This window comes from Drosophila novamexicana, unplaced genomic scaffold, assembly GCF_003285875.2.
Source record: "Drosophila novamexicana strain 15010-1031.04,08,12 unplaced genomic scaffold, DnovRS2.1 tig00000770-arrow-pilon, whole genome shotgun sequence".
NCBI lineage: Eukaryota > Metazoa > Arthropoda > Insecta > Diptera > Drosophilidae > Drosophila > Drosophila novamexicana.
The window spans coordinates 3,006,608-3,031,241 of record NW_020824821.1 but is presented as its reverse complement, the minus strand read 5'-3'; the positions used below and the strand labels follow the sequence as shown (position 1 = coordinate 3,031,241).

The 24,634-nt window shown below is 38.5% G+C and overlaps 1 protein-coding gene across 3 annotated transcripts; it reads right to left on the bottom strand.

Moving 5' to 3' along the window:
* Positions 1-265: 265 nt before the first annotated feature.
* Positions 266-24,594, bottom strand: LOC115763628 (nuclear protein localization protein 4 homolog). 3 transcript variants are annotated; one of them, XM_030706255.1, is made up of 8 exons: positions 24,509-24,594; positions 23,388-23,621; positions 23,159-23,328; positions 22,341-22,869; positions 22,084-22,282; positions 21,852-22,012; positions 715-1,130; positions 266-645 (listed from the first exon to the last, which is right to left on the bottom strand). In XM_030706255.1, the coding sequence occupies exons 1-8, from the start codon at positions 24,521-24,523 to the stop codon at positions 489-491; spliced, it is 1,881 nt and encodes a 626-aa protein (XP_030562115.1). In that variant the 5' UTR covers positions 24,524-24,594; the 3' UTR covers positions 266-488. The 3 variants fall into 3 exon arrangements, with proteins under 3 accessions (XP_030562115.1, XP_030562114.1, XP_030562116.1); XM_030706254.1 differs by lacking the exon at positions 24,509-24,594 and adding an exon at positions 23,697-23,866; XM_030706256.1 differs by lacking the exons at positions 266-645; positions 715-1,130; positions 24,509-24,594 and adding exons at positions 10,290-10,563; positions 23,697-23,889.
* Between the last annotated feature and the right edge of the window lie 40 nt (positions 24,595-24,634).

Below are 24,634 nucleotides of genomic sequence, written 5' to 3'. Positions count from 1 at the left end.
TTGAAGAATCTCTTCGATAGCAAGCAATTGTTAAGATATAGCTAAAAATATGGCAGCCTGCATGGATCTGGGAAGTAACCGATGGCAATATTTTTCAATAAATTAAATAATCGACATAATCGCTAAAATCCAAGTTTCCAGTTTTCGTAGGCATAACCCGAGTGATTCCTGTAGCTAGGCAAAAAAAATGTGTGGATGATGCAGCTGCTAATTGCAGGCTGAAAATGTAGTCTTCTAGAGCCCAGGGAGTAAGCACCATTGACCATTTGTAGTATACTCAACAATTTAAATTTATTTAAAAATAAATTAAATTTTTTTATAAAATTCTTATACACATTACATTTATAGAGAACGCGTGCGGCATGCGCCTGTCCTCCTGCCCCTTTGTTATAATATAGTAAATATGATTGAATCTTTAGTTTCATTTAACACCAGAATTTCGTCGCGCTAAGCTGACGGCTGGAGCACGCTGTAAACTATTTGTATCCTTATCGGGGCAGCGAGCAGATTTCGCAGGAGGTCAGCTCGCCGCGATTGATGAAGGTGCAGTGGCTGCAGGTCCAGGTATTGGCATCCAGATCCATGGCATCAGCGCCAGAGCCGCCAGCGCTCGTTGCTGCACCGCTCGGATAGCTGGTGGTGCCGCTGTCAAGGAAAAACCAAGGTAAGCTTGTGTCTGAAATAAAACAATGTGTGTGTCTGCATTCAACTTACCCGCTGCCCGTTGAGCTGGCCTGGACCAATGATTCGAGAAGCTTCCAGACTTCCTCGCCTTTGAAATCGGCCGCCTTGTTCGGATTTTTGGCGCGCACCGCCTCCAGAAGCGGCCCCATATGCTGACGCAACGGCAGCATGTCCATTTTGTATAAATAGATGAGCAAATGGAAGTCCGAGATAGCCTCGAGGAAGTCCTCCTCGGCCCAGGCCGAAAGATAGCTGCTCAGCGCATTAAAGTCCTGCAGATGGCCATCAATATAGCGATTCTCAATGGGGAATGGCTGGCGTTTGTCGTACTCCGTGAATGTGTACTGCGGCTGCAGCGGCGTCGAGGCGGGCACATCCACCAGCAGATACTCCACTGGCAGTGGGCGTGCCAGGCGCTGCACCTCGTTGCCATACTGATCCTTTTCCTGTATGCGATAAAAGAGAATCAGTTTAAAATAAATGGAAGCACTTAAGGAATTGTATTTTATTTTATAAGCTGCAGTGGGTGGTGGGGCCGCAGGTGCGCTCACTTTTTTTTTTACATTTGCGTTCTTTTTTGTGCTGGGCCCCAGTGACCTACATGCTGAGAGCAGGAGACAGCCAGGAAGTGACGTGTGCGAAGTTTTACAACCTGTTCGCTCGGCTCAGCAACAAGAAGACGCTGTCGTGCAACCCAGACAGTCACATGGCCTGGTCAAAAGCTGATGCATCAGCGGCATCAGGGGTTATCAGGTCAAAGTCAGTCAAGCAGTCACGCATACGTCATCGTCGTTAGCATCAGTCAGGCCAACAAACGCGCACACGCACATACTGACAACTGACTTAGCATGCAAACAAAGTTCAAGTCCAAAGAGAGCCTAGATTCGATAATACGGCGGTAAGAGCGCGCTCTCTTAAATTTAGATTTTCTGGCTAGCCGCAACGTGTCAGCTGCACACGGGTCTTAGGCATGAGCTGTGGCCAACAAACTCTCACATGTGCAACAGGTGGGCGTAAAATGCAGCGCCACACCAAAACAAATGCAGCGAATTGGGCAGGCTAAAGGTAAGTATTTGACAGCTAATTTGTGCGCAGCTAACGAAATAATATGCAAGCATTTCTTGAGTGTTTTTTTTTATGGTAAACATGTATATCACATTTGAAATATTTAAGAATTATTTTTACTCGCTCAAGGTAAGGATTTTTTAATATGACAAATTTTACATATTTCAACTATACTGAAAATAAAATCTATGGTCACTTTTTATATAGAACAATTTTCACGTTGATTAGTGGATTTAAATTAGCAATGATTTTAATAAGTTTCTCCATATATTGAGAAGTGTATTTTTAATAGAAAGTCAAGCTTTGTGGCCCTAGAGAGCTGATATTATTACAACAGTCACCTTCTATGCTTAAAATAACGCTAAGATGTCAATTCTACGAGCAAATGTATGGGAATAAGTTATGTTTAATTGATCCTTTATATACAATCAGCATTAACACACATTTTAAAAGATGTTTCTGTAAGTTTACTAGAGACTTTTTTCAAACTTATCGTAAAATCAATTAGTTTTGGGCGATAAATAGATGGAATTGCCTAGAATCGGTGAAAGGAGTGGAAAAGTTATTCCCAAAATGCAAAGACTTGGTACCAAAAAATTTAAAATCAAATATAATACAAACAAGTTTTTTAAAAAGCATTGCTTTAAAAGTAAAACGGAAGGGCGCGGCCTGATGCCCGCGCTAACTGTGCTACGCTGGGAATATCAGTTTATGGACTGTTGACCGGTTTTGAAATAGAATTTGGCAGGTTTTTCTGCACATTTTAGAATTGATACTGACTCTGTTTGGTAGAAGGCTGCAAAGTTTTTCAGGCTAGACTGATTGAATAATACGCTAGTAGGTAACCGAAAGGGAATTCTCGCATTCCATGCAGTTCGGATACGCAACACGTTTTGACCTTCCATTCGTTTGCCACTCATTCAACTAAGGATAGCGCAAAAAACTGGCTGCCAGGCAACGCAATTAGTGAAAGTTGGTCAGCCAAAAGAGCCATCGCATCAGCTGAAGGTAGAATAAACAAGAAAATATACAAAAAAAGTACAAAAAAATGCATGTGGCAGGATGAGCTTTGTTATGCTTCCCACGTTTGCTTTGCACATGCGACATACAGTTCCTGGACTCGTCCTACGTTCCCCTTATTGCATTGTGTGGTCAATTATGTGTGCTTCATTCGGTAAAACGTAGGCGTGGTTATGGGAGGCAGCCCAAACGCAACTGTCAACAATCTCGGCATGTGTTTGCTCTCACACCCGTTGCACAAGGATACTGCAGAATACATTTGCGGACAGTTGCGGCGAACCGCATGTGCAACATTTTCAGTGCAACAGAGCAAAGTTAATTGAAATTAAGTGCACGGTGCAGAGCACCACCCTCATCTGTTCGAACAAATAAGTTTATTATCGATGACGTTGACCATGTAGACGGCGATGAAGATGAATTTGACAGATGGTGACAGCTAGAATTACATCGGTGTCAAAATCAACTAGGCTAGACAGTCCAAGCTGATAAACTGATAAGAAAGTTAGGTTCTTCTTTGCCCAACAAAACAGAAACAAATTGAGAGATTAGAGCGATTTAGTATATGCTTAGCTGTATTTACTCCTTTATGTTGATTAGATTTTTGATAAATCTTATCGTTTACAAATAAAATGCCACTGAAAAATACTCCCAAATCCCCCTTTACAAACATTCTAACAACGACCATGGTTTTTCATTTTTCTCCACACAGAACCTCTTGAATGGATTTAAATTAAAGTAAGTACTCATTCGGCGTCTGACTCTCTGCTGATATTAAGTTAAATAGTTAATTTATATTATTTTGTATAGGGTATCATAAACATGAGCATATATTAGGCACACATACACACACAGACATACTCATAAAGCCAGAAAAAATGCGTCTTATCTGCAACGTGCGCCTTAAAGATGCCACAAAAATGTACTGGCAGTTCAATCAAAAGTACAAGCTTATAAATACAGTAAAAACTCTCTTTGACGAACTGGTATAGTCGGGGCATCTTTCGCCGCTAAAGAGCATAGTTTAATTCAGGAAGAATGGGTATTATGGCCCGATTCACAAAAGATTAAGAGAAACCCTTCCGCCTAATAGGAGTGTTCATTAGTAGTGTTGGCACCGTATTTGCTTTTTACAATACATGAATGAATAATTTTCATGAAGGTTACTTTTTGGTTTCGGCTTGGATTTCCATATTATGTCAGATTCTTTTAACTTTTTTTTTGTCGTAATATTACTAGAAAACAACTCGTTTTCATCTTAACATATACTATGAATGCGTGAAAATAAGTCAACCAATTTGATTTACTGATATTTTCACTGACCACAAAAATTTGAAAAATCTGACAAAGTAATTACAGCTTGATTAGCCAAAGGATACACAGGCACACGACTTGAGGTTAAGCTGCAGCGGATGCAATTTCCAGTTACCAAAGCATATTTCTTTAATAGGAGTAATTATTGCTGCAGGTAGCATTCGAAATACCTACAGGGCCAACAAACAAACACACACACACACGCACACAGCAAGATAGAAAACATTTGCTGAATTAACTGTTAATACGTGCCAAATTGACCGGAACACACAATAGTCAAATTCAAAAGCTGAACAGATGGCCAAGCAAAGAAGCTGTAGCGCGAACAAGGGTAGGAGAGGCGCAGACGGAGAGCAAAATGCAACGAAACTTGACATTGACATTGAGCGCGTAACAGGGTAAGCCACCCAAACTCTCGCATAGCAAGAACTAAGAGAGCGACAGCTGGTACTGGCTCTCTTCGCTCTGCATGATGCTGGCTGGCTATAAAAGCGCCTTACGATGGGTTCGCACTGCACTTGCAATCGAACCTCCGAACGCTACGCACACACAGCTGCTAAGCTCTTCAACGCACTCGAAGCGAAGCGACAGCACGCAATGCTGCAACAACAACAACAGCAGTAAGAAGAAGAACAACAACAGACTAGAAATTTGTTTTAGTTGCTTTTCTGTGCGAGACTCGCCTGTTATCATGCACGGCCAGAGGGAAAGAGGTCATTTCACACCCTTCACTCAGCTCAACGGCCAAAACAACAATAATTATGTTTTGGACGGCAGTTGCCTCCTCGACGGTAACACCAACTGGTATGGAACAGAGTGCTGGTATGGCCAGCGCAGCGCCCACTTATCAACGGCACCATACAAAGCCGCCGCGCGTATTTGCCAGCAGCTGGCAAATTAGTAATGCAGCATTCAGGGCGCGACGCTACGAGCAGCAGCAGCAGCAGCAGCTACAAGCACAGGAGAGACTAGAACAACAACAACAAGAACAAGAAAAGCAACAGCAACAAGACTCGGAAATTGAAAGTGCAGAGCCAAAACAAAAATCGACAAACAATAAAATCAAGAAAGTTAGTCCAAAAAGTGAGAATAAAATCATTAAAGCTTTTACGTCATGTAAATGCACGCAGAAGGACAAAAACTAGAAAGGAAAGACAATAAATATACAAATCAACATACAGTTAAAATTCCTATAACGGACAAGTGTTTCGTATAACAATAAAAAAAAGGCAAGCAAGTGCACTGTGAAAAACTATTGAATGACTTTTCAAAAACCAAATAAATGTCTACTTATACAAATCAAAGAATATATATATATATATATTTATATATATATATATATAAATAAATTTAAAAATCAAACTAAGGCATAAAACGTTTATTTGAGTAGCCTAACAAGAGCAGAGCTGATTTCAGAAAACTTTAAAACTCAATTTAAGCGCAAAAAATAATTGCAAGTTGGTGAAAACAAATTGATTTCAAATATTAACAGTGTAACAGCAAAAGGTAAGCTTCCCATTTCGAAAACATGTTACTCAAATGTGCAACTATGTGGCATGCAACCAAAGGGCGACGTACGTCTAATTTTAGAATTTTAGAGAATTTGGCTGAAAAACATTTGAATTCCCATTCACTTGCGTGCCCATGTTTTGTGTTCTTTAAAAAAGTATGCTTAAAAGTTGTTTAGAAGGCTTAAACAATTATGTGTTACCCGGTTTTGCCCATGTCAAGTGGTTTTTACTCATCTAACTTTTTTCCGTTGACTGCCATTTCCATCCTGACGGGTGGATTTGTCGCAATTTGCTATGCATCTCAAATAAAAAAATTGTGAACATTTTAAAAACTAGTTAAAACTGTTTTGTTCAGTAAATTTCCTACCTAGCGTTCATTAACGTTCTAAGAGTTGACTATTTCACCTACTTGGCTCGCACGTGTTGCGCTGTGACCATAATCCAATTAGACAATCTGGACACACAACTTTATGTTTATCCCTTAATGGTTGTTAACAATGGCATTTGGTTATTAGCTCAAAATTCAATGAATTATTCGCTTGACTATGCTCAGTTGTAAAGCATGGACGTCCACTTAGTAAGTTAATTGAATTCCATTGAGTTCTGTAAGTGGGGCATAAATAGTGTATATACAAAGCAGCCCCTAGTTTTTGCCGTTGTCCATACGAGATCCAATTAGAATTTGCTTGCGTATACAACCACCCTGAACGCCCACGTAGTTTCTAATGCAAATGCAGCTTCATGCTTTATACTCGTGGCAGCGCATGCAAAACAGGACAAATCCGTTTATGTGAACACGATATACAACTTATGAGCTTAGTCCGGCAAATACACAATTCAAGGTTGTTAATGGGCAGCAGATTGACGAATTCCTAGAACCAACGATTGTACAAATGGTGAACGTTATTGAAATTTACTACTCATCAGTCAAAGCGGGTTATCCCATATTAAAAATTATCAATTTTTTGACCAAAATAATCAGTCATGTTGTGTTTACAAAATATTTTGTTTTTTTTTTTTCTTCAAATAAAGACACAGTCTTGTGGTACAAAATACAAATTCTCTAAGTAAATATTTTCAACGATAAAATAAATTAAACTTCAATTTAAATTTACGGTATATACTTAAAGTGCATACTATACTAGTATAGATATTGTCAGCAACAATAGGGTTTAAATAATGACATTTTCCCCAACAAACTGATTTAAACTTTTCTAAAATTCAGCTGAAATTTAATTAAAGGCAGCTATTTGCCAATATTGTGGTCAATAATTTTATTACTATTGTTTTTATACACGCTCACAAAGGAAAAAGAGTACATTAATTTTGTGCAATGACCGTTCGTCCGTTTGTCTGTTTATATGGATGCAATATGTTCTTAAGACTTGGAATACTATGCGTTTATACTCGCAACAGGAAAATTGCTCAGATTATATGATTATAATCTTTATTATTATACACCGACTAATGGTGTGGAAATTAAGGAAAATCTGTATTTTCAAATTTTTAAAATTAAGGTTACCTTAGTTGGAAAAAAGATGGATTCATCCAAAATAATATTGTGGGTAGCATACTTAAGGCTTCCATTGGCCCTTGAACAAGTATAACGCAGTCGATTGCACCCGACTGCAACATACCTACAAATATATATATAATAATATATATATATATATATATATATATATATATATATATATATATATATATATGTATATATTATTATTTATATATGTTTTCTGTTTTGTTTGTTGGGCCCATAATATTGACTAAATGTCAAATAAATACATGCAATTTGCATTGTCTCATCTGATGATATCATTTAATTGAATTTCATTCGAAATTAATGAATGCAGTTAATTTGAGTTTCCGTGAACTTTGCTATATTTACTTTGACAACCAAATATGGAAAAATAAATTGAAGTACACAAATTGGTGACACGAATCGGAACAAACATATGCAAAGACATATTAATATGGATAATGGAATACAGATTTAAAGAGGAGTACAAATTAATACTTCAAGAACTTAAATATTTTCTTGCCTGACTGTGAGTAATTTGCCTCGAAATAAGTGTATTCAATTTACTTTTCCAAAAATAAAAGCCCGAATCACCTACGTTTAAATATAGCAAGAAAAGCTACTGTTGATAAAGGAAAGAAAGACCACAGCAGGAAATTATTCTTGCGAATCATACTGTTTTGAGCCACTGTGCTGGCACACTACTTTTATCTTTATTCAAACTAATCTGTGTATATGTGGTTAATATTTCTATTGTTCATTGCCAATAGTAAACACATTATTCCGCCAGGAGCTTTCAGGAAGGGCAAGTGCGCATTATGATGAAACCTGTGGGAGAGAGAGCTTTTCCGAATTGGCCAAAGGATTTTCAAATGCACGCACCGACAAACACACAGTCTCCGATTATTCACTGCGTGTGTCTTGTTATCAAATAATTAGCATACTTTTACGAGCCGTCGCCATTTTTGATTGATGACAGGCAAGGGAAACTGGCCCACACCCCACACGCGAGCCACACGACACACACATTTAAATGTCCCTTAAATCCCAGCGCTAGTCAATCTGTCAAATGTAGTGCTAATCGACGTAAATATTGATGGATATCCTGGATAAAAGGATTGTGGCAGTTGACCACAGCAAAAAAAAAAGAATGTGGAAATGTGTGCTTAAAAACCTAAGACTTACAAAATCAATTTTTACCACGTTATAAATAGATTTAATTGGTGGTGTCCGATAATGCGATAATACGGGAAAACAGGAGAGTCATTATAAAGAATTTTAAGGATTTCATTCAAAAATCTTGTTTTGATTTCTTTCTTAGTTATGTATAAATCTTTTAAAGCTGTGTCATTTATATAACTCATGAATTAACTTGAAATTGTTTACAATTAAAATAGACTTGATAAAGTAAAAAACTATAATTTCACCTTTTGTGAATATAGCCTACTTAACTAAACCCACCATTATCAACACTGAGGCCGTCAGTGTCTATTATTTAATGCTATTTAGGGATTCGTTTTTTAATGCCAAAAAGCTGCTGAGACATGTCAAAAACCTATTTGCTTGCATGTGACCATCGCCAAAGGTCAGGTCAGGTTATAATTGATCCATGGGTTCTCAAGCGGAACTGAAATCGCTTGAGAAAGTGTACGAAAACGCGTACTCTAGAATATTCCGAGGCTTTCTAAATAGATAGAAAATATTCATATGCTGCGACAGTACCCGCTGACGCAGGGTAGTTGGGATGAAGTTAAGCAAGTGCGAAAGAGACAAATAAGCGGCAGACAGAAGTTGACATAATGCAACATTACGTTTCAAAAGCTGCCAAAAGAAGAAAGCAACATATTTTCGCCATGGCAATGCCAATAGACAAAACCCAAATTGAAACCCAAGCAGTAACAGTGCAACACGCGCACAGCAAGCCCTTAGATCCGTATCAAATTCAATTCGCAAGCCCAAGATTTTGTACAGCTTTAAGTGTTCGAATGCTACCAATCAATAGAAAAATATACCAGAATATATTATTTACATAGCACCCATGCTTGAATACCCTTTGCAGACAGCTCTCAGATGTCGTGCTTGCTTTTCTTATATATAATAATTCAACTAACGAGCGTATGAGCTATAAGATTTGAATTTTCCAACAATAGTTCTAATGGCAGAAATATGATATACTGGTCCAATCAGGCCGACTCTAACAAACATATATATGCACTTCTGATATTTTTACTAGAACAAATACGAAAAATTGCCAAGTGTCTGCCAGTTTGATTTAAAACTGAGAGACATGGCTATAACAACTCGTCTGTTAATATTCATCTAAAGCTTTGTATATAATAAACGAATTTATAAATGGGCTTGTATTTATATTTTCAATGCTGACACAGCTGTCTATAAATTGAGCTTCACCACAGAATAAAACAAGTAAGAGGTTCTAGTCGGGAGCTACCGACTAGGGGATACCCTGAACCCTCTTCTTCCAACATCAACTGCATATATATATTCTATTTTAGAAGTTATATGTCAAGTTTGGTGACTCTAGCTCTTATTATTTACCAAAATTCCCCAAAAAACAGGATATCGATATCGATTTTTATCGATTGTTCGGAAACGGAGTAAGTTATCGATTATCGGAAACAAACACGATCTGCGCGGGAACTAGGAGCACCTACATCTAAAACTTCAAGTCTCTAGCTCTTATAGGTTCTGAGATCCTTGCGTTCATACATACGGACAGTCGGAGGGACGGACGGACAGACAGACGGACATGGCTAGATCGACTCGGCTATTGATGCTGATCAAGAATATATACACTTTATGGGGTCGGAGATGCTTAATTCTGCCTGTTACACAAATACAAAAACGCTGAATAAATCAGAGGAAAAATTGCAATAAAAAAATTCTTCAAAAGCTGCTTGGTTAGCTGCGTGTTGATGTGTGCGAGTGTGTGTGCGAGTGAGCATATTGTGTGTCTATTGCGGGTATGTACTAATGAGTGTGCGTGTTTGTGGGGGCTGGTCTGTGCTCCTCGTGTGTTTTAACTCATGTCTTGTCTTTTCAAATATTTCAACATGTTTGTTAAATGCACATTTTTTGCGTAGCGTAAAACATGAATCATATATTTTTTTTCGTTTTTATTATTGTTTCCTTTAAAACATTTTTTCATGGCGTTTGTGCGAAATCTGTAGTGTCAGCTTGGAGTTGCAAGTGCGGGCATGTTTAAGCCCACGCGCTTAAGTTATAGCATATTCGAGAAGCCTCCGAGTAGCCTCACACTATAATATGCTTCCAAATTGCATGAGTGGACGGGGCAGTCAATTTGTTAAAGGTACAAGGGGAAAGGACATCCTGTTTCAATTTACATATACGATCAGATTTCGCCAAGCTGCACTGAAATCCCGCCAAAATTCTGGGAAACCAATTCACATTGTAAATCGAATTCAATTTCCAAAACTGCAAATAAAGTTAGAATTCTATTTTAATTTTTATTTTCAAGGAAAGCTCCTAAAGATGTTGGAGTAAAATCCATTAATATTTTCCCAAAGAAATATAAATTTTAATTAACACATTCTAAAATGTATCTTGAACTAAGGAGGAATATTAAATTTAAATATATTTTCGAAAATAACATATTTCCACGAACTTTCCGAGTTCCAGTTAAATAAACACAACGTTCTTAACTGAAAATTTCATGCATTTGAGACAACTTTTAATGCACTGTAGCTAAAAAGTTTTCTAATTAAAGTTTAAGTTTAGTTAATTTTTTTTAGTAGAATGAACCTGAGCTATTTTCTGAACTATCTCTCAAAAAAAAAGCTGTCAATAATTTCAGCTGAACCAGAAGCCTTTCAATATGCAGCGCATCCATTAAACTTTGCAACTAATTTAATAAATTTAAAGTTATAATGAGCTCAGGCTCATTGCAACGCGTCGTATGAGTGATATGCAAAGCCTTGCAACCAGATATATAAATTAGCAAAAACAAAGGGGAGAGAACAAGAGAATGAAGGAGACAGACTACTCTATCATCGACCCACACGCACACAAAGTATTGCTCATGTGTGTGTTGTGTGCGTCTGTCTGTGTGCACATGTGCGTGTTTGCTTAAACAATATTGTCTGACGGCAGGCGACAGGCAACATTTTTATTGTTATCTGTGAACAAACAGCTAGACCAACATAGTTTAAGTGAATAGGTGACACTTTCTAAAGAGAGTCCTTTGTTATTATGCCATCTCACTCTGTATATATATATCCCTGTCTCTTTCTATTTCACTGACTGGTACTAGTCAATTAGCTATGCCCAAGTTCCAGAGCCTGGCGAGTCGTTCAACAAATTCCTGAAATTGTGAGCTCTGCAAGAATTCGCTTGACTTTAAGTAAATGTCGCCCAAAAGTAGGCAGCACAAAGAAACACTTTAAGAGGCTTTAGGTTTCCTATTAGGGGTTTATTTTGCTAGTATAGAGTGCTGATATTTAAACTGTTATATTAAAAATTAATCAGTCGATCATGACAACAATATTGCTTTGAAATTTATAATAATTTTAACTTTGATTTAAAAAAACCTATTAAACTGAATATTAGAAAAAATAATAAATAAATAAAATACATGAATGGTAGAAATTTCATGAATGAAGAAAATACAATAAATAAAGAAACACAAGTAAATAAATAAATAAAATAGAAACACACAAAATAAATAAGTAATAAAGAAAATAATAAATTCTAACAAACTAAGCTCCGGACTGGCTCGTGGCAACAAAAATATATTAAAAAATTAATCAAGAAAAATAAATATATTTTTCCTAAGCTATACTATAAAGCCTTTCATCTATTTATTTATATAATTTTATTAATCACAGACATTTACTGTATATATATGTTAGATAGATTTGTAGATATTTTGATTGCGAATTTTTGTTTAACTTTGTAATGTTTTATGAAATCGAAACAAATTCTATATTTTTTAACATTTATTTTAAAGTTCTTTTAGAAGCGAAAAAGATATCGAATCGAAATTGACCAACTCTAAATAAATATTTAACAGCACATAATAATTTATATATACTCGAACGCACTTTAACTTTCTGTTCTGTCGTTTCTATGCCATAGGGTCTATATTTCTTTTGAAAAGGTCATAAAAAGTCTTTCCGAAAAAAATGAGAGGTGCCATCAACATGCACTTATGCCAATGGACAGTTAAAGCATGTATTCAATATTCGTTAAAAGGGCGGAGTAATAGGGCGTATGCATAATACACAAAAATGCGCTGAAATATTTGCTGCTGTTTACGGCATTTGCATAGTTCTGAGGGGAAAAAAGTATAAACTGAAAAAAGGAAAGCTGGAAAAATCATGCCGATGGAGACAAGAAGAAGATAAGTGAGAGCAAATAGCAGCAACATGTTGATGCCACGTGAAAAGATACCAAAAGAGCAGAAAACCAAAATGCAAGTAAAAGAAGAAAAACAAGTAAGAGGTTCTAGTCGGGAGCTCCCGACTAGGGGATACCCTTAACCCTCTTCTTCCAACATCAAATGAATATATATATTCTATTTTAGAAACTATATGTCCAGTTTGGTGACTCTAGCTCTTATTATTTACCAAAATTGCCCAAATAACAGGATATCGATATCTTGGATATCTTGCTTGGAAATGGAGTAAGTTATCGATTATCGGAAACAAACTCGATCTGCGCAGGGACTAGGAGCACCTACATCTAAAACTTCAAGTCTCTAGCTCTTATAGGTTCTGAGATCCTTGCGTTCATACAGACGGACGGACGGACGGATGGATGGATGGACGGACAGACAGACGGGCATGGCTAGATCGACTCGACTATTGATGCTGATCAAGAATATATATACCTTATGGGTACATACATTTGGATTTTGCACAAATACAATATACCCTTATGTGCGAATAAATAGACTTTGCAGTACTATGCATTGGAAATATTTAGTTAATGCATCATATTATGACATTCCTGACAAGTGGACTTTTATATAAAAAATATAAAGTAGGAACAGACTTGCATCACTTTTTATTGCACAGCATATCTATTCTTGCTAAATTAAAATCTTTTCTCATTTTTTTACCGAACAAAGCTCGCCGCATCGCTGCCCGACTGTCAAGTAAAGACAATTTTTATATTAAAATTCACTATACAAAATATTTACAAAAGAAACAAGTAAGAGGTTCTAGTCGGGAGCTCCCGACTAGGGGATACCCTGAACCCTCTCCTTCCAACATCAAATGCAAAGTAAGTTATCGATTATCGGAAACAAACTCGATCTGCGCGGGAACTAGGAGCACCTACATCTAAAATTTCAAGTCTCTAGCTTCTGAGATCCTTACGTTCATACATACGGACAGACGGACGGACGGACAGACAGACGGACATGGCTAGATCGATTCGGCTATTGATGCTGATCAAGAATATATATACTTTATGGGGTCGGAGATACTTCTTTCTGCCCGTTACATACATTTGGATTTCGCACAAATACAATATACCCTTATACCCATTAATGGGTTCAGGGTATAAAAATAAACAAAAGAAAAGGGGCTAGCATATAATCTTTGACTGAACGAAATGTTCAGTAGCACTAAATAGAAATTTGTATCATCATCAGAGGATTGATATATAGAGAAGTCGACGCTGATAATTCTTTCTCTTTTGCAAATAAGGAACCAAGATATCTTATATTCAATATTTAGAGCGTAAAAATTCTTTGGTAAATGGCCACAGCTTTCCTTTCCTTTCCTTTAAAATAAGAGTAGCTTAATAAAGGTGTTGCGTCCATTTTGTTTGAACAGGTGAATAGAAAGAGGGTGCTTTGCGGTAAAGTGTACGCTTTTTACGCAACATTTGTCAACCTTTTAAGGCTTATGTGCGTGGGTGTGTGTCTGTGTATTTGTTGGTCAAGGCTCAAACAAAGCAAAAAGTGTTTAATTAGGTATATTATTTGCGCTGCCTCGTGCTCGCTGAAATCGAATACAAACGTAAATTCTGTTATACTTATTAATAGATTTTCGATTGAGCATGTTCTCATATTACAAATTACGTTTCTAGCAACTCATTGAAATACAAACAATTCTTATGAACTGCACAACTCGATGAAAAATATTCTCGGAATCTTTTGGCCTCACTTGTTTTCCTGCTGGCTCGTCCCCTTTCATATGAATGTCATCAATCCGACAGGAAAATATCAAAATTGCATGAGAATGTCAGCATGAATCAAACAAATGCAACAATGAAGCTTTTTCTCTCTCTGTGTGTGTGTGTGTGTGTGTCTCTGTGTATGCATGTGGGCCTGTGTGTGCGTGTGCACACGCTTGTGTTTTTATGTGATAACCCTTCGACCCAATCGACTCTCTTTTCTTTTTATTATTATACGTAACTACTTGGAAAAGTTTTCGATGGTAAACTAACATTTTAGTCTTTTTCATACGATTTATAATATTTAGTACAAATGCAATTCTATTAAACAAAGCTACCTAAAGGGGAAGTCATTTAATAGAATGCCAAAATTAAGTGGCGTTAAAAGTACAAGTAACCAAAATATTATAATTCATTGTAAGCTTTAAATAAGCTTACAAAGTTAGTGGAAAAACGTTGACAGATACAAACACAGACACGGCAAGGCCTTAAAAGTTTTCACGACGCCCGTCGTTAATTTGTCGTTGGCAACGAAATGCTGATCAATCTGTTGCCTCCTTTTTGTTTCTAGTTATTTGATTGTATTTTGTTAACTTGAAGTAAACCACACTCGGTGCAACAGAGTTTAAGTTGTTAGCCCAGGCGAATGGCAACGGGCAACACACCGTGGGCAACTTAAAAATGACATAGAAAGTTTAGAATATTTACATACAGTTAAACTTCGCTTTGATACTAGGGACCAGGCTTATTAAGGATTATCAGAAAATTCTAGCTTATTAAGGTATTGTTTTATTTCAAGAAATGCATTTATTTAAAAGATTCATTTAAAGTTGCTTGTCTGCTGTTGATTCTATATCACGAATTATATCTGTTATGCGACATCAAAAGAGAAAGCTCTAGATCCCTGTTAACAGATGTGAATGGTTAGTAGAGTTCCCAATAAACGGATTTCGAATATATATTTATATTTATATTTAATAGAAAAATGTAAACAAATGTGCAGACAAAATAATAAATAGTTGTGCATTATGCATTATGCATATAAATTTCAACCATATACCTTAACAATCCAGTAACCAACAGACTTACAAAGCAATTACGTGGGATATATAAAATAAATAGTCCAAATGGTGAATCCATCAAAGCTTTAATACACTCTGCAAGTGGATAAATGAGTTGAAAATAATGGCATTGCTCATTAGATGCGCTTTCTAGCAGCGCGAGTCCTTCAGGTGGATCTGGATTCAAGTGCCAGGCTGGTGCTTGAGTGGAGTGTCTTAACTTGGCTTATTATAATATGCCAACAATAACAAATAATTCCTTGCCAGTTACCAAACTGTGTGGAAATATAGCTATAAATATTAAATTGGCTCTGCATCGATTTATTTTGTCTGCTGATGCTTGATGTCCTTTGTTGGATGCGTGCGTGTGGGTGGGTTTGGATGTGGGCGGCAGTTCTCAGTCCAATTAATTGGCTGTGCACTTGAAACTATTAAAGTCTTGTTTTCTCTTGCTCTCTCCTTTTTTTCTGCCTCTCTAGACAGCACATGGATTTACCAAGGCCACTAAAAAAGCTGCTTAGCTGCAGCTTGTGTCGACGCATGTATGACCCAAGCGTTGCCGCAAGGTTGCCCAAGGATCTTAACTGCCGGCATAGCTACTGCGCCGGCTGTCTGGAGCAGCTGGCTGGCTACCTGAATGTGACATGTCCCGAATGTGAGCAGGAGACGCCGCTGCCGGCTTTTGGTTCGCTACCCACCAATGAGGGTTTGCTGTTTATGCTGCAACAGCTGCCGGCTTTGCAGCTGGGCATGGCCATGATGCAAATGCAGACGGAGCAACGATTGCAGCCGACTAGCAGCAATCTGACCGACTCAGCCGGGCGCAACTGGCTCATTGAGCGGGGTTTGGATAGACAGCGGCGCGGCGCCCACGAGCATTGCAATGTCCATGCCATGCCCAATACGACATGGTGCCACACCTGTCAGCGGCTGCTGTGCCGTGTCTGTATCGTGGATGGCGAGCATCATGAGCATCAGACGACGCGTCAGCTGGACATGTGCGATATGTTCCGTCGTCTGGTCTCCCAGGAGCTGAGGACGATTGAGGAGCGCATTACGTATGCCGGATTGCTGGCCTCGGCCGATATGTCGCTGTTACGCCAAATCTTCGAAGCCTGTGACACGGTGCAACAGCATGTGCAGCGGCAATTGCGGCAGCATGCGCCAACTCTTCGCATGTGCCACATGCGCGACTGGTGGCTGCGCGTCACAGAGCAAATGCAGATGCATGACATCTTCGGGGGCAACTTTACGCGCTGTGAGCTGCTGCGTCTGCTGAACGAGCTGCAGGTGCAGTGCAATAAATTCCACAAGCAGATGCTGTACATCTATCGTGAGTGTCGCTTGCGCGCGAGCATCAGCGAGGGCGGCTTCCAGCTGCTGGACTTTAAGCAACTGAATCGCCGATTCATGTCGCTGCGCCAGCCGCCATTTGAATCGGTGCCGGCTACAGTGGAGCCGCCGCCGCAACTTCTACTAACCAACTACTGCATCTATGAATACTGGTGCACCATTCAACGGCAGCTGTTGCCAGAAGATCTTGAGGAGGCGGAGCAATTGCAGGGGGGCGCTCCAGTGTTGCAGCCGCAGTGGTTGCCATTGGTGCAGCTGAATTACCCTCGCATGTCTACATTGTGGGAGGGCATGAGTGGCTCCTCCTCCAACAGCAGCAACAGCCGCAGCAGCAGCAGCAGCAGCACCAGCAGCATCAGCATCAGCAGGAGCAGCAGTGACACCTCCAACAACAAGTGCAGCAATCCGGCGGCTCTGCTATTTAAGGACAACACCTACAATCGGCTGAATCTAGACCAGCAGCTGCGCACAGTAAAGCAACGCAAAGATGTGGCACAGCCTGCCAATTTAATTTTCTGCATGACGCAGCGCACTCAAAGCTTGCAACTGACAGTAGAATCACATCCACAAAGCGTCGATTTTGACTTCGATATGCCCAGCACATCCGCAGCTGCAGCTGCTGCTGCTGCAGCAGTTGCCGCAGCCACCCAAGAAACAGTTGCAGCCACCCCAGGAGCAGTTGCGGCTGCCCCAGGCGCTGTTGCAGCCGCACCTGTCGTTGGTACAGCCGCAGCCGCAGCTGCTCAAGTGCGGCTAATCCGTCGTCCCAATTCCATGGTCTATCCCATCTACTATCTGGACATGGTCATGGAGGGCAAGCCAGTGGGTCGTGTGCTTATCCAGGTGCGCAACGATGTGGCACCGCGCATGGCAGAGAACTTTCGCGCACTGATCCTGCACGAGCGTGGCTTTGGCTATAGAGGCTGCTCCGTATTTCAGGCCTGCGGCGATGAGAGCATTATCACTGGCGACTTTGAGCTACAGAATGGGCGTGGCGGTTATGCAGCCATCGATGGTGGTTTCTTTATACCGGATAACACTGGGTTGCCGCCGAAGCGCGGAGCAGTGGGCATGCGACGTGGCCAGAAACGTTACGATAATAGTGGATCTGTGGGCAGCCAGTTTCGCATGGTGCTCTATAAGAGGCTCCCTTTTACGGCCATATTTGGCTTCATTATGGATGGGATCGATGTGCTGGACAAGATAGCCGGCACGTCCAGTGCAACTGGACGGCCCACGAAGTGCACCTTTATCAAGAATTGTGGCGAGTATCGCAACAACAGATTCTAAATATTTGCTAGTGAAAACCCTTCCCCACCCCTAACAACTCTGCTTAATCCTTTAGAAAATTATTGACAACCCTACGAGTTCTATCAGCTCAGCCCAGCTCAAAGAAAACTATTACAAAACGATTTATAAAACATAACCAATGCGACAGAGTCCAGCGAATATATTTAAAAGAAATCTATATATATATATATATATATATATATATATATATATATATATGTATACGTATAATCCGTACAACCAATATTTTTTTGGGTATTTAGCATGGATAAGAAAATTCCTTTGACAAGCATTTTCCAAAAAAAAATTGTGAAGATGCATCAAAGAAATAACACTACACACAAATTTTGGATACAAGTTTTTTTTTTAAGAAATTTTACCAGAAATTTTGACAACAACGTAAACATATATAAGTCGGCCCAACGCGACTGATACCCTGTAATCATTTTGAGCAGAAAAATAGTTGAAGAAGAACTTTAGCACAAGACTAAACATGGAATACACTTAAACCAACTTGAGTGAATATTTTGAGAAAAACTTTCGAATATACATGGAAACATTTTTAATGAGATCTCAATATATATACAATATATATAAATATATTAATTCCCAAACAAGATATATAAAAACAGATTTGGCTTATACACATACACTATACTATCAATTATATTTTTAGTGCTTGTAATACCTGCAATAATTGCATTTGAAGATGACTTTGAAAATTTTTTTGAAATGCAGTAGAAGACACGGACCTATTCTAGATCAAATACATGTTTACTGCAACAGCAAAGGAGATTAACTTTCTGTAGACAAAAGTAATTTCCGTAAAGAGAAATAATTAAAATTTTGAGAAAGATACTTATAGGAAGATACGAATAGGTGTTGGGCGCTACGGAGTTATCTGGAGAAAGAAATTGCTTGCAACAAAGTTGGACTTTAACTAAATGTTGTATTAGTTCTAAGTACTACAATAATGTATTTCTTGAAGCTGAAACATTCATCGATAAATCTGAGTTTATGGTAACTACAATCTCTGCAAACAATTGTTTGCAACAACCGATCTATCGAATATCTATGAATTTCTTTACTTTAGACCTGAAAAAATTTATCCATTTTAGACACATCTAGAGGTTTTCAATTTCATTTTAATATTATAATATATCGGAAAGGATTTAATATTTAGTTGTTCAACAACAATGCATACAGTAATATCAAAATATTAAAAGTAATCAAAGTGGAAAACAACATAAAACTGAATTTAAGGCCGTGAAACACAGGTATTCAAAATATTTATGAGAAAACTCTTTTAAACTTAGTCAACAAACCATCCAAGTTTGAAAGTAATCAAGAGCTGTACTACTTTAAAAGAACATTTTAGTCCAAATATACAGTTAAACATAAGGAAATAAATTTATAAAAATATAAATCAAAATGAAAATTACAATATTCCTAATATACACTAACATAGACTATACTACACATTGTATTCGTCAGTTTATTCCATTTTTTTCCATTTTTTTGTTTTAATTGTTTAGAGTTTTTATTCAAAAATTATTTTTATAGAGTTAGGCATTGAAATTCAATCGTAGGATAGAGCCACAAAAAGAAGAAAACTGTTACGAATAGAAGAAACGAGGGAACCCAAACTTAATGCTTAATGTAAGATTTACAATTGGGAAATGCTGAATGCAAATGAAAGTTAACGTTGTGTCGGATATTTGGAATGTGATATAAAATTGAGAAACGCAACAGACAGACTTATTCTGTTCTTATGTTGAAAAGATTTTAAATTTAATTGATTCAAGCTCACTTAATCTCACTTCAAGTGACTTTGTTTACAGTTTTTCTTATGTTTTTTATACTATTATATTTACATGCAATATTTATGCAATTATATTTACATTTGAAATATTTACAATTGAAATGTTATGAACATGATCAAAATATCTACATGTATTAACGTCTGAATGTATATGTTTAAGTGTCTATTTATATTTGCAAATGGAGCGTACGACTCCCCCACGTACCGATAAATTACATAAAGCTTCTCAGAGCATTGATGAGCCGTACAAATTACAAATCAAATACATTAGCTCGCTAATTGGAGACGAAAAATTGGCCATTTCAATTTGGCACTAACAATTGGACAAGCGATTCAAACTATCAAATCGAAGATAATAGGTTGATTGTTTGAAACACAGTTACAAGCACACAAAATAAATGTGCCAAAAAATACAAATATAATAAATTAAATTTGAAAGTTATTGATGTCTATATATACGCGCATATATGCTTATAGCAAATCCAAACCAGTTATTTGAATTCTATGTGTTTCAATGAAAAATGTAAAAGCTGAAGATTTCAATAAATGTTGTTCCAGCAATTGTCTTTATTTATTATTAACCAAGTAAAAGGTTCTGAGCTCCCGACCAGGGGATACCCTGAACCCTCTTATTCCAACGCCAAATAAATTAATAAAAAAAGTTCCCTTGGCAGGGCTCGAATTTGCAACTGACCGCATTACTTACTGTCGACTCTACTCAACAGCCACACCAGCAAAAAAAAAATAATAATACTTTCCCCGGTAGGGCTCGAACTCGCGACAGACCGCGCCACTTGCTATGCCTCTACTCAGCAGCCACACCAACAATTAAGTATTTATGATAAAAAAGGAACTAAAATAACATTACAGAAAAAAAGATGCAAATACCATGCTATTAGAATGCGAAACAGACGCGCATGAATGTGTGTGCGTACATGTATACAGAAATTCTTAAAGCTGCTGCCCCATTCAATTGCGCAGTTGCATATAACTTTGGTTTTTCTTAACCGATCTTTATGAAATTTTCTACAGTATATCTTATTGCACCATAGAATATTTGTGTATTCTGAAAAAATCAATCGCATTTAAATTGTGGTGTAAATTGGTTGGCAATAAAAGTTGGGTTATTAACTTGATTTATAGCTCTGGGGTGGTAGCGGGGAGGTGGCGATAGGTATGAAATGAAAGATACTTGAAATATCTATAATATTCTAGAAGCAACATATCATGTTTGGTGGCTCTAGCTCTTATTATTTACCCAATTTACTAAAAAAAACAGGATGTCGATATCGATTTTTACCGATTGCTTGGAAACGGAGTAAGTTATCGATTATCGGAATTTATCGATTATCGAAACTAGATCTGCGCGGGAACTAGGAGCATCTACATCTAAAATTTCAAGTCTCTAGCTCTTATAGGTTCTGAGATCCTTGTGCTCATACATACGGACGGACGGACGGACGGACAGACAGGCGGACATGGCTAGATCGACTCGGCTATTGATGCTGATCAAGAATATATATACTTTATGGGGTCGGAGATGCTTCCTTCTGCCTGTTACATACATTTGGATTTTGCACAAATACAATATACCCTTATACCCATTTTTAATGGGTTCAGGGTATAAAAAAATGAGGGTGCAAAACACATTAAGATTGTTTCAAAAGCCCAGCAATTGATTTAAAGGCAGGATCCTTTTCATCTAGATCTGTCAACAGATTACATTACAAAATTTCAATATCGTAGTAGAATGTTTTTTTGTCTAAAATATATTCAGGTATTTTCATTTAATGCTTTCTTTATGAACAGGTTATCCAAGGTAAAAACCCCTTATGTAGTTTTTCCTGAATTCCCTGCACCTCTTGCTTTATTATTTTAAAACAAAAGTTAGATTTAGGCCCAACATGAAATTCTTAGAGAAGAAAATATAGCTCGATTTGAAAGATGTGAATATAAGTTCCTACTTATCGTTCTGTTTTTGAATAGCGAATCACTTTCACAATCAGCAATCTGATTATATTGGGATTTATTATATATATATATATGACACATACCTTATAGAAAACATCCGGAACATATTGTTTATCAGTCGATTCGCGCACATAACCCAATTCGGGTGCATCCTTGGTGGGTATCAGACAATTATCACGCACCAGAGCCATGCACTGAGCGGACACAGCATAGCCTTCCATGTGCACCTGTTTAGTTTGATCACCTTTTAAAGAGATTAAGGAAGTATATAGTATATGAATAAAGCTGGGTATTATTTTATGATCTAACACTCACCAGTCACACAAATGGTTACAAATTTGGAGCCGAAAGTGCCATTTGTAGCATATTTACATGGATTGGGATGACGATTCTGCAGCTCACCCGCTGATATGCACTCCTGAGCGGTGAGAAAATGTGTCTCAATGCCGCGTATTTGTTTAACAGTGCCCGCACTGGCATCTTCCGTAATCAGATCCGTAAAGATCCAGCCAATCTGTCACAAGAATTTAATTCATCAATAAATCCAATAAAGAAATTGTGCAGGCACTCACCTTTTTAAGTCCTAATGCCTTGGCTACGGCATCCACTTCGTCGGCGCCCTCATCTGGACAGATGTTAATCGAATCGCGGGATGATTCCTGCGGCGGCTCATAGATGGCAGCTACTTTGGCGCGTATACCCAAAGGCACATCCGCATGCTGCTCGTAAGTGCCATATAAGAAGCCCATGCGCTGATGGCCCGTGGTGCGCCAATAGTTCAAGAAGCGCTCCACTATTTTGGTATTCTCAAACATAACGTTGTCCACGTGACGATAGGTCTGACGATTGAGCGTTATGGCCGATGGCTGACACTTGGAGCAGATGCCCTTGGGCCACGGAGGATGCTCCCGACAGCCGGGCTTGATGCGGCAATTGATGTCATCGAATACGAAGTACTTGCCATGATCCATGCCTGAAGTTTGCTTGCGTATGTATGAGTGGAAGGACAAGTGCTTGATATTGTGATCCTTGAGATAGCTCTCGTCATAGGGTTCCAGCGGGGAGCAGTGTACGCAACGACCATTGGCATTGTGATGGCAACTGGGGCAAATAAATGAGAATGATAAACGAATTAGTAAATTATTACAAAAAAACGTTAAAATTCGTTGCAATTCAACACAGCTCATTAAAAAAAAAACTTAAAATACGATTAATTTTTGTGTAGACATTCACTGGATGCTCCTTAGAACCTTTAAACATTATAGATTGTAACATATATTACCGTGAATAGTGTTTTCTTCAACTAATATCTAAACTTTCAGTAAATTTTGATAACCATAGCCCTACTTATCGATATCGGCTTTTTCCGAGCCTCCTCTCGTGCACTTACAGCTTACTATCGCGTTCACGCTTGATGGTGCCATCAGATTTAAGCAGCTGTAGATCAACTTCATCCTCGATCACGTTAGTGGAGGGACGTGGGTTGTTGCCAAGCTTCTCTGTTGACAATTTGGTGGCGCTATTGTATGACAAGTTCTCAATGGCTGTGGTGCTCGTGCGCTGCAAGTTGGCAAAGATAATTACTTATGAAAGAAACACACGATTATATGGAAACTTACACGTGATGAAGTGCCCGCAATTTGTTTTAAATATAGCATGTCGCCATGCTTGAGCATGCTGCCCACCAGCTGGGAGCCATTTGCTTGCAGCTCTGTGGCAAAACTACGCTCCATGAACAGACCAAAGCCATCGACTTTGAGTGCGTTCTGTACGCTGTCATAAAGTTGTTTAAGATTTGATTTTGGCGAGATTTCGATGCGTTTGATGCCCTCCGCAGACTGCACGCGTATTAGCTGTGAACCGATCAGTATGTATTTAAATAAATTAGTTAATATAATTAATTAAAATCGAATAATGCTCGATCACACCGATTGTTTACATAACGTAAAGAGACGATGGCGCACAAAGGCATAAACAAAATTGCGCTTCCTATAGATGAATTGCTCGAGCAGCAGCGGTGCACTGGCCATGTTGTTCTTCTTGGTGTTGTTTTGGCCAAATGGCTGCGCTTGTTGTTGTTGTTGTTAAGCGTAGCTTACGCTACTTTGGTTTAGCGTAAAAGGCCGGATCTTAACGTATTGCACTGTACGACGTGCAGGCGCGCATTCGACTGCAGCAGCAAAACGAATTTCCGTACCAAATATTTTGGCATTATTTACAAAATGTAAATAAATGTGTTAATTGTGCCAAAAAGAGAACAAGTTGCACTGCTATGGTCACGATATCCACTTGCCTGACATAATGACACCCACACCTGCGCCCTTCAACCACCAACCCCTCCTCCAACCAGTGCGCAGTTCGCAGCTTTGGCTGCAAAATCTACAAGTCATTGTACCTTTGTTTGTGTGTCAGTCCCCGCGTCGTCGTGTCTGTCTGCCGTCGCCGTGGCAACAAATTTTCACTGACCGCACTCATCGACAGGCTGCCAATGATGCTACTTTACTTTCTGCACGCTTTAAACAATCACCGAATTGTATGTTTTTTGTGAAAAAGTTATTTTTATTTTGCGGGTGCAACAACAAAGCGTTTGCAAATTTTCATTTGCCGGCGTTTTGAACAGTCAGCATATGCAGCGACGCGGGGCTAAGATAGACTTGCCATGCACACTGTGCAGCAGTGAAAAACTCTGCCAAGCACCGCAATAAGCACTTTTCAACAATCCAATAAGGAATTTACTTACAATTTTATCAGACATTGCTTCAAAATAAATTGCACTTGGAAGCAAAGCAGCACTTGTATAGACAGTATAGATTAAGTGTGACCATGCTCACACAATGCACAAGTGCCTAAAAAACAACGTGGCAAA